This window comes from Glandiceps talaboti, chromosome 12, assembly GCF_964340395.1.
Source record: "Glandiceps talaboti chromosome 12, keGlaTala1.1, whole genome shotgun sequence".
Taxonomy (NCBI): domain Eukaryota; kingdom Metazoa; phylum Hemichordata; class Enteropneusta; family Spengelidae; genus Glandiceps; species Glandiceps talaboti.
Genome location: NC_135560.1, coordinates 24,551,287 through 24,562,274, shown reverse-complemented (window position 1 = coordinate 24,562,274; position 10,988 = coordinate 24,551,287). Strand labels below are relative to the sequence as shown.

The 10,988-nt window shown below is 36.7% G+C and overlaps 1 protein-coding gene across 1 annotated transcript; it reads right to left on the bottom strand.

The window, feature by feature from the left end:
* Positions 1–313: 313 nt before the first annotated feature.
* On the bottom strand, positions 314–10,516 carry LOC144443554 (uncharacterized). Its single transcript, XM_078133084.1, has 9 exons — positions 10,395–10,516; positions 8,505–8,856; positions 6,813–8,256; positions 4,453–4,780; positions 3,386–3,568; positions 2,560–2,837; positions 2,209–2,281; positions 1,528–1,573; positions 314–1,065 (listed from the first exon to the last, which is right to left on the bottom strand). Exons 2-9 carry the CDS (start codon positions 8,806–8,808, stop codon positions 773–775), a joined length of 2,949 nt encoding a protein of 982 aa, XP_077989210.1. The 5' UTR covers positions 8,809–8,856; positions 10,395–10,516; the 3' UTR covers positions 314–772.
* Positions 10,517–10,988: the final 472 nt, after the last annotated feature.

The following is a 10,988-nucleotide window of genomic DNA, read 5'->3' as shown; positions in this document are numbered from 1 at the left end:
ATTCCAGCCTCAGATCACTGTAGAAAATAGTGGTTTGAGTACAGTGACCGCTGGTTTTGGTCTGGATTCTAGCCTCAGATCACTTTAGAAAATAGTGGTTTGAGTTTCAGCTAAAGAATGGGGTTGAGTTTTCTTGAATGCAATGACAGTAAAATATAAAGGCGCGTATACTATGTTAAAGTTTAGTATCAATGATAGAATATTCGTCAATTCAAGCTCTCGTAAAATAACAGAAACAGATATTACAATTTACAAATATATTACAGTAATTGGAAATGAAGTTATAGAAATGTCAAATATAGTACTGGTCTTATACAAATTTATCTTATCTCTACTTTATAATACAACTTATTCATCTGATAAAAGATCAATATTTTTTGATTATTTAAACCTGAATCATTGAAAATTATCTTTGATTTTTATAAATCGGCAGCAGTTGATACGATCGTGTTCTTACATGTATGATTGAAGTAGTGTTTTTGCTGATGCTGGGATCGAGTCTGTAAGATTTAAAACATGGCCAACTTTCAAACGACAAATACAAATTCAGTCGCAGCATGCCTGATTTTAGTTGGTCGGCACAGTATAAATATTGTTTATGATAATTTGAATTAAAATGTTTTGACATGACAGACTTTCCAACTGTGTGCCATTCCAGCCACATCAAGTGACGTGTTTATCGTCATCAGTCATTAAATCGATTAGTCTGTCTATGAACAACGTCTCGTCGCATCATGAAAACGAATATACAGAGTATCTAAAAGCTACCGAGCTACACTCCCCAGTTGAGGGCGTCACGCAAGTCGTTCTGTACTTTCTGTGCCATGTCTAAACGTTTACATTTGTGGAGGGCCGAACGTAGTAGCCCCACTTTTTTATCGTTTTCGCCTTTGGACTTCTGTCGCCATCTTATGAGTACTTGCAGGGCTTGGTCTCTCGTACTGTCGTTGTTAGTCTTGATTTTCTGCAAAGCTGTATCTCCGACTTGTAAATATACCGCAAGATGATCTACCTCGTCTCCGAGATTCTTTGATAATGTTCGGAAAGCATCGTCCGACAAACAAGCTGTGAAAACGGAGTAAACATACACTGTCACTTACATTTAAACCTATTTGTAGAAATGGGCACCTGGTAGGTTAAATATTAATATGTGAATGATTAAGTGGTATTTGCTTACAGAGACATCAATTATTGTATGCTTCACAGGGATTTGAGGAAACTATGAACGTTGTGAGTTATAGGTACGTTCAAGGGGTAATGATTGTAAAGTGCTTCGAGAAAAGTGTGGAAAAACGTCATGTTAAATTTGACTATCATTATTTAATCAATTCATTGCTATATGTATGTACACTTTGTCTGCAATGCAAATTAATTCCTTTCGGGAAAACCTTTGTCATTTTGGTTTAGACACAGATAAGTAACTTACTTGTCTGTGGTTAGGTTTTTTAATGGGATTTGGAGGCCTAACATTTAAAATATCTCAGTAACTGTATACGTTTTACATATGAAATAGTACCCAGAACTAACCTTGAAAGATGTGTCTTTCTCTGGCTTCTTTAGACATTCCTTTACCCTACAATATCAAATATGATAATTGTTTCTGCACATACATAAATACATACATACATACATACATACATACATACATACATACATACATACATACATACATACATACATACATACATACATACATACATACATACATACATACATACATAAATACATAAATAAATACATACATACATACATACATACATACATACATTACATACATACATACATACATACACACACACACACACATACATACATACATACATACATTACATACATACATACATACATACATACATACATACATACATACATACATACATACATACATACATTACATACATACATACATACATACATACATACATACATACATACATACATACATACATACATACATACATACATACATACATACATACATACATACATACATACATACATACATACATACATACATGCATACATACATACATACATACATACATACATACATAAATACATAAATAAATACATACATACATACATACATACATACATACATACATACATACATACATACATACATACATACATAAAAAATGTACATACATACATACATGCATATGCAACGATAAAACTGCACGTTACTGCACTAGTTTGTTATCCTACCTGTTCCAATGACAGATTTTCTTCCAAATCTTCAAGGTCTTCTGGATTCCAGAGTAAAGCTATTAACAGCTGCCTAGGAACGACAACGACAAGGAAACGTGACGTGAAGTGGTTCTTTCGTTAGGGAGGTTTTTCATGTGCATATTCTTACGATTCGGAAGTTTAAAAAAAGCTTCTAAACTCAACTTGTGTTGGTTTAAAGTTCAGAATCGTGATCAATCTATACATGCATGTGTACTAGGAGTGTCGGGGGGGGGGGGGCGGATGCACTGTTATGGACCAGGGGATGACAGGGGTCGAAATGACCTGTTGATAGGGAATAGGGTACCCTTGCATCTAGGTCTTACTTACTGGTTAACGCCGACTGGTGGGAGTACTATGTGCAATAAACCATCTGGACTTCTGTCTTGTTCTTCTTCTAAAACTGCAGTCACCTTCCATCTTTTATTATCAGCACAATAGAGACAATACAGGTGGTTTTTCTGTCCTCCCATCGCAGGCGATCGATCTGATGGTGGTTTAGTGACAAGGGTTAGACGGACAGCTTTCTTCGGTTTCGGAGCACAGGAGACTCTGATGAAAGGGTCGGCGTATTTCAGTGTTTTGGTTGCATTATCTTGAGTCGCTGTCTGAAATGACATCACAAAACATGACTTAATTATGATTATTAGGCCACTATTAGTAAACACAGAGATTTGACTGAGATAAACCGTAGAAGATATTGAACAGCTGGACGATGCAAAACGTTTATCCTGAGGTGTGCAGGAACCAGGAGTTACTGACCCTACCTAGCTATTGACCTTAAACCTTTTAAGCAGTAGTTTGAGAAAAATGATATGGAAATGGCATGAAGAATGTAGAAATAATAATAATACCAAAACAACAAACGTAAAAGTAGAAATGTCATAACGCCCGAAAATAAAATTGGAAAAATAATGATACATCATAAGTGTCATTCCGTAAAGTTCATACATGGTCATTTCCAGACCAATTTTTCGTTTTTAAAATGAAAATTTTTTGGTGAACAGTGTGCAGAAATAGATTATGAAATATTTTTTTAGATGAACGTGCTTGTTGAGGGGTGGGGGAGGTGGTATTGATCATGTTAGAAAGTCAAGTGGAATCGTATGACATTTATTTAAGCCAGTCCACTGATATAGTTTGACATAAAACTAACCTCTAAGGAGACGTCTGTAGGTACTGACAAACATCCTGGTTGTATAGATATAGACAATGGATGTTTTGACCTCATAACTACATCACCACCCTTTTCGTCAATTGTACTTGTAGCCTTGACGCTTCTTAGTAGCACGGCGTAAGATTCGAAACTTTTCACCTTGACCTCAGCAAATATTTGACCCTACAGAAGTAATTGATTTCAATTTATCAACATCTTAAGGGGTCAGATCAATAGTTCAGTGTAGGATAAAAACAAAATTATTTTAGTTAGGCCTCAGACCCCCACCATCTTCTAACTTTAATTGGTCAAAATTGATAATTGTTACAGGCAGCACAATCAATTATTTCAAATTAGTAACAGTACGTAGTAAGCCTACTGTGAATATAAAACCAGTAAGTAGTTAGAAAACTGTTCTTTTATTTAAAATAAATTATTTAGTTATGTTTTAGTGCCATGCATTTACTATTACAGTAAAATTCTTACATTTCTCGATTTGAAATATTTGCATTTAGGGGTACAAAACATTCCATTAAAAGTAAAATCATTTTTGTCGGATGAGAACTTAAATCTTTCAACCCCATCCCCAAACTAAAGGAATTACGTTTTAATCCCACATTGAACTAGTGATCTCGACCCTAAAGACGGAAAGATATCGTCGAAAGACAACTTGCTCATAAGCAAATTTTTCACAGCTACCTAAGTCACTTTGCATACCTAATTTGAAATAAAAATGTACCATCTGTATTTAGTGCTCGTTACAAGCTCAGGTCATTATAGTTATCTTTAGTGGTCTGATCTACAAGCCAAATTGCACAAATGTGTCAATTGTTCCTGTTAAATGTATATATAGATTTATATCGCTATTTTATAATTCCTCACAGTTCTCATTCATCGATGACACTGTCACTGTCATCATTCAAAACATAGATTTATATCGCTTTTCTGCCATTGGTTCAAAACAGATTTATATCGCTATTCTGTCATTGGTTCGCAAAGTTTTACAGCAAGCCTATAATTTTTCGTGACGTAAGTTGGAAAAGACGTAACAAATGTTAAATTCTTACATGAAATTCATCGATACGCCGCTCTGTGGATATAGTTGGTAAAACCGACCACTTTTTACGACTTTTAGACGATTTGACTATGATGTCCCCACCGAAGTCGTTCTTGCAATTGTACCTTATTGCAAGGAATGCCGGGGCAGGCAGGTCATCTGCACTTGTGGCCAACAACTGTGGTGTTACCACCATACTGACTTGTTTTTGATTGGCTGCTGCTGGGCTGACTGGGCTCCGTTCGAGGTACGAACATGTTATTCTGTTTTTGTAGGCGTCGATAAACGCCCTGGGCGCTCTTAGGACGCATAGCGGTGACTGCACTCTTGGTGGAAGGCTGTGGATACATAATTTGTCTTAGCATTATTCTACATCATCTCTTCGAGAATTTGGCAGTGACGAGATGAATGGGTGGACAGGAGGGACTGGTGAATAAATAAACTGGTTGATGCGACGACTCTCTCAAATGCGAACCCCAGTAGGCTATACGCTTCAATAAGTAGGAAGCAGAGAATATTGGAAAGAGGGAGGGGGAGCGGAGGGAAAAATACTAAGGTATTGAGGAGAAAGGGGTAATCTTTTTCCATTTTCCCATTGTATTAGGACTAATATAAATGTTGCTTATAATTTTCCTGCGTCTGATTGTGAATATTCAGTCATGCTTTTAGAAACCTTTTTAGAAGAAGGTTATTGTCTAGGATTGCCTGACCCGACCCAACATAATCGTACAGTTTTTCATTTTCAGGGCCTATTATAATATGCGACATCAACTGTGCCATTAAAAAATACCGCCAATGGCGTTGTAGCACAACTGTACATGCTAACAATAGGTGTTCATTTGCTGAATAACTATCCAGTTGCCTATCCAACCATGTTGCTATCTTTACAATAAATGCTATCATTTGGCTGTTGCTATGGGCATGGTCATGTTGTTAGATATATTTGCATACATTTGTGTATGTTTTTGTTCACTTGTGTATGAATTCCTGATATTGTCTTTGCAATATACGTGATCATTTGGATGTTGCTATGGGCGTGGTCTTGTTGCTAGGCAAATTTACATACATTTTTTGAATGTTTATTCAATTGTCTATTAAACCCCATTGTTATCTTTGTGAAATACACCACCATTTGGCTGTTGCTATGGGCGTGGTCATGGTTACTAGGGTATTTGCATACATTTTTTGAATGTTTATTCATTTGTCTTTCTATTCCTGTTGTTATCTTTGCAATATACGTGATTATTTGGCTGTTGCTATGGGCGTAGTCTTGTTGCTATGCAAATTTACATACATTTTTTGAATGTTTATTCAATTGTCTATTAAACCCTGTTGTTATCTTTGTGAAATACACCACCGTTTGGCTGTTGATATGGGCGTGGTCATGGTTGCTAGGGTATTTGCATACATTTTTTGAATGTTTACTCACTTGCCTACTAGATGATGTTGTTATTTGACCAAAATATACTGCCATTTGGTTATTGCTAAAGGGCGTGGTCATGGTCGCTAGGGCCAATTTTGTCAAAATGTTTTGAAGAAAATCTGCAGAATAACAGTTTCAGAAACATCTCGCCAAGTTTCAGACTCATTGACCAAGCACTTTTTGAGATATAAGTTTTTGACCAAAAATGAACATTCTTACACCTAATTTGCATATCACTCATGGAATCATTGTATGCTTAATATATCTTCGTTCGTACATCCCTAGATGCATTCCCATTAAATTTCAGCCAAATCTGCTCAGTAGTTTTGGAATTATAGACACATTTTTAGCCCTAATTTGCATATCACTGATGGAATCATCATGTCATGAACAAATCTTACTTTCCACCTCCTTAAGAATCTTCTCACAAAATTTCGCACCAATCTGCTCAGTAGTTTCTGAGTTTAAGTTTTTTTACCAAAAATCACATTTTTTGACCCAAATCACACACCTGTGATGCGATCATTTCGATTTGAACAATTTCCCAACTAGACACCCAAGGTAATGGACCTACCAAAAATCATGGCAATCGGTTCAGCAGTTTTTGACTTTAAGTTGTTTACACACACACACACACACACACACACACACACACACACACACACACACACACACACACACACACACACACACACACACACACACACACACATCCACACACACAGACAGACAGACAGACAGACAGACAGACAGACAGACAGACAGACACCGGGCGATCCCTATAGCACTACTGAACCTCAGTTCAGTTGTGCTAAAAAATGATTGTTTTGATATGACCTGCTACTTTCACACTGAAATGGAAATAAAAAGATTCATTAAATTACAAGAGTTATTTCAATTTGGTTCATAAATGAGAATTAAATAAATCAAAGCAGAGAACTCATTACCCTAAGACTGGCCAGTTTCTCGGGTCAGTGTCTTCAAGTTCTTCTAAGGATCTTTTAGATAGTGACGTAGCATATTCGCATTCCTTCGTTCTTCTTATAAGGTTGGAGATTAAATTAGCATCAATAAATGTGACCGTGTCTGCTACAGCTATTTCACATTCGGCAGCTAACTTGGTTGTCCTCTCAGCGGCTGTTTGGGCTTTTTTCCCTGCCTGTAGCGCCCTCTCTGCAGCCTGCATCGTCTCCTCTGTCTGCCAATACTTGTGTTCGTGCTGTTGGGGTTTTAAATCCATGCTTTCTTTCGCCTCTTGCGACTTTTTTCCTTCTTCTTCACCTCCATCTTCAGTCGTTCCAAGAACCTCATCTGCGGCATCCATCGTTTCCTTAGCAACAGCCTTGGTGTCTTCAATGACGATTTTAGCATTTCCACATGCGTCAACCGCCTTTGGGCGATTTGGGTCTGATTGAATAAATTTTGACATTTTGATTTCAGCAGATTTGGCAGCCATCTTTGCGTTTTTGCATTTAGGTTTACAATCGTCTCGCAAACGCTCCAGTTCAACGAGATTGGTTTCTGAGATTGCATTGCCTCCTCCTTTGACGAGATTTTCGGCTTCCTGTATCTTCTCCACGAACTCTTTCATGCTTTTCTTAGCAGGAAGGATAATCACTCTAGCATTGTCGGCGGCTGCTCTTGCATCTTCCACGACTTTTTTTATCTCCTCGCTTGAATCATCTAGATCCTCGGACGCTAGCTGAGCTATCAAATCAACAATATGCTGGGCATATTCTAATTGAGTGTGAAATTCCTCATGTTCTTTTTCCAGTTCCTCTAATCCAGATTTCACTTTAGCGGAAGTTTGGGCTTGTTGGATATCTTCTATACCTCTTACAAGTTCTTTGATCTTTTTCACTGCCTTTTCGAGAACTCTTTGGTTGGAATCTGCCTGTTCTAAAGCACCTTTGCCCTCTTCAGTTGCTTGTCTGATTTTTGTTCCATAAACAGGACTATGTTCTTCGTCGATTGCTTTAGTAATTCTCTTTGCTACCTTTTCAAGGGTTTCTGTTGCATCACGTACGTCCTCTGCGACATCTTTCGCCTCTTCACAGGCACCATATATTTCAGAAACATCAATCTCCACGTTTTCATCTGCGTTCGGTCCCCCGGTTACTGAGGATGCTATTTGTATGGTCTCTTGTGCAAGTCTTATGTCGACTTTTAATTTGTCCGCATTCACGGTACACTTGTCGGCTAACTGAGTTGCTTCTGTTACACTTTCTTCTACCAGTTTATCTGCGCTTGCAAGGTCACTTGAAATCGCTCCGGAAACTGCAGTGAGGGCGGACGCCATCTTCTTAGTAGATCCTGCATTGGCGAGAGCTTCATTAATAAGGCTAGAAAATCGCTCGGCTGCCTCGGTGAGGTGTTTTAACGAAGATGACCCTGTAAAGGCGTAAAAATATATTAGTTTATCTGTGTGTGTGTGTGTGTGTGTGTGTGTGTGTGTGTGTGTGTGTGTGTGTGTGTGTGTGTCATTTCACCTCTTGTTCCCAACATTCAGACACACTCTAATAAAAAACAGCTTAAAGGTACTCAACTGTGATCATATATGAACTTGGATCATCATATACTCTTTTATCCAATGCAGATCTATAGGGAAGTTGTAATATAAAATAGAATCTAAGACTAACCTTGGCTTTCCGGTGCATCTTCATCACTTGGAAGTTTTTGATTGATGTCACTTAGAACCTGGTTTAAAGCAATAGCAAGTTCATCAACAGCTGTCATGAGAGATGTACAGATTTTAATACATGTTTGTACTAGTCCTTGGCCAATATCAATACCATCCATCAAATGTTTTACTTCCAACTCATGGTCACCGTACTCAGACGATCCCACAATACCTCTCAGATCCTCCACCAGTTTCAAAATCTTGGCCCTGCAACCGATGTTGTCAGCTTTTGACGGGTCTTCGTCTACTGTATTCGAAGCCATATTTATCTGAACGCTGTACTGTCAAATTTTACTGTTAGGAACCATTACCTGAGAAATATAAGACGCTAATATTTCATTTTTATCCATCTGATTTCCACATTCAGGTTATGGAAATAATATAGGTTCAGAATCATTTGTTTGAATTGTATCTTTATCGTTCATCTATGAACAATTTGTGAAGTATTTAATAATTTATGAGTCATAAATATTTTAAAAATAAACAATTTATGATATAAGGTACTAGATTTGACGGCCATTATTAGAAAAACCATTAAACTATAAAACCGAATGGTGGGTGGAATAAAAGTACTTTCATCGGTTTGTCTTGTAAACCCGGTGTCTAAAACGTCTATCAAATGGAAGACACTGAAGTTTGGAGGTTAAGATGTGCTCATTAGCTAAAAACGAACGAACTCTTCTTAAAATTTGTCGATTGATAAAGACTCCTTTTTGAATACGACAATAATTGTGGAACTTATGATGGAGGATTCTAATTTCTGATACTTGAAATCAGCAGATAGCATAAACCGTTACATATTTATAAAAGGATGCGTTGTCACGACCACGAACTGATCTACGTACATGAACATAGTTCTCACCTGTCAATACATATGTGCTGTATCACTTTCTAACGATACCGTAGAGTATTGAATGTAGCTCGGTACTATATTGAAATATGCTTTCATTCAAAATAAAATTACGTCCAGTTAACAAATTCAACCAATCAACTGTTACTAGTAAAAATAATGAATATAATGTCGTGCATGCATTATTCTGTCTTGGAGTTCGTTATCCATGTCTTAATTAGTGTTTTCAACTCATTCATCTATAGTTATTTACAATGTACACTTTGCACATTATTAGATTCGACTGTCATTCTCGCTCACATAATTGATCACAATATCATACTCTCGCCTTTGCTATCACTTCGACCTTGACTTACATATGGAGCGATAGAGATGGAGGTACACGTTTTGGTATGTGTGTGTGTGTGTGTGTGTTTTACAGATTTCATATACGTCTGGAAAGAATAACTTGATGAGGACAGTCATATATACATATACCACATTTGTCTGTGCGCACATATACCAATAAAGAATTAATCTTTGTAACGTACCGTTTTCTATTTATTTCATTCAACAAAGAAGGTAAAAAAAAATCAGCTGTTCATTGAGTTCATATAGCGTGTTATTCTGTCATTGTGTGTCCTTTCCTTCCTATAATTAGGCCTATATTAATTTACTCTAATGGGTCTAAATTGAATTGGACCTATGTGGGTAAGGTCATAATACCACCTAAACATCGTCTCCTAAATCTACATCCATTTCAGAGGCTACCAACGAAAGAATTTCGATAATTTTGATATAATTTTGAAGTGTATTTCGTTTAAAGTCTATTCGAAGTATGGTATTTAGAGGTCATCTGGGTCAGGGCTACGATAAGGGTCTTGTGTAGCAATGTTTTAAGGTCAAATACTTTACAAAATATAGGCCTATGTGTTGTTAACATAAATATCTGGCATTATGTTGTTGAACTCATGAAAACCTCGAGGTATTTCATTATTTTATATAAGACATGGAACTTACCCAGGCTTATCTTGTAATCCAGTGTAAACATGCCCGTCGACAACAACAAACCAGGGTGGGTGCTTGTTAGTTGACGTACACGCACAGCAAACAATATAAACAGTAGTGAGCATGTCACGTGACCTTTGGCACAGACAGATTACAATGACTATGCTACGTCACAAATTGTAGACACTCCAAAGTTTCTTTAATAATGCTCCGTATGTGTCTGAAGTTAAACATAGGTTGATGTATTGACATGCCTGATTGTGAAGCGTACACCGATTACACGTACTAATGTATGAATAGAATAGAATAGAATAGAATAGAATAGAATAGAATAGAATAGAATAGAATAGAATAGAATAGAATAGAATAGAATAGAATAGAATAGAATAGAATAGAATCGTTATCGCATCCGTTAACACTTTTTCATTGGATTATCTGCAATAAGTGTTTGGTGGTAAAACAAACTAGTAAATATATAAACTAGAGTAATAATAGTTAACAAAATAATGTTTATACGAAAGTATAAACTTTAGGTTAGATAAATGTATTGTATATATCTTTTACTGTAACTCTCTGTACACGTCTTTCCTCTTGATAAGTGCTGGT

Bases quoted from the DNA above. Each gene is read 5' to 3' on its own strand.
- LOC144443554 (XM_078133084.1), bottom strand. From the start codon at position 8,808: ATGGCTTCGAATACAGTAGACGAAGACCCGTCAAAAGCTGACAACATC. The intron at 2,838-3,385 runs GTTAGTTTTATG...ATGTCATTTCAG, and splicing joins CTACAGACGTCTCCTTAGAG to ACAGCGACTCAAGATAATGC. The intron at 1,574-2,208 runs GTAGGATAACAA...TTGATATTGTAG, and splicing joins AAAATCTGTCATTGGAACAG to GGTAAAGGAATGTCTAAAGA.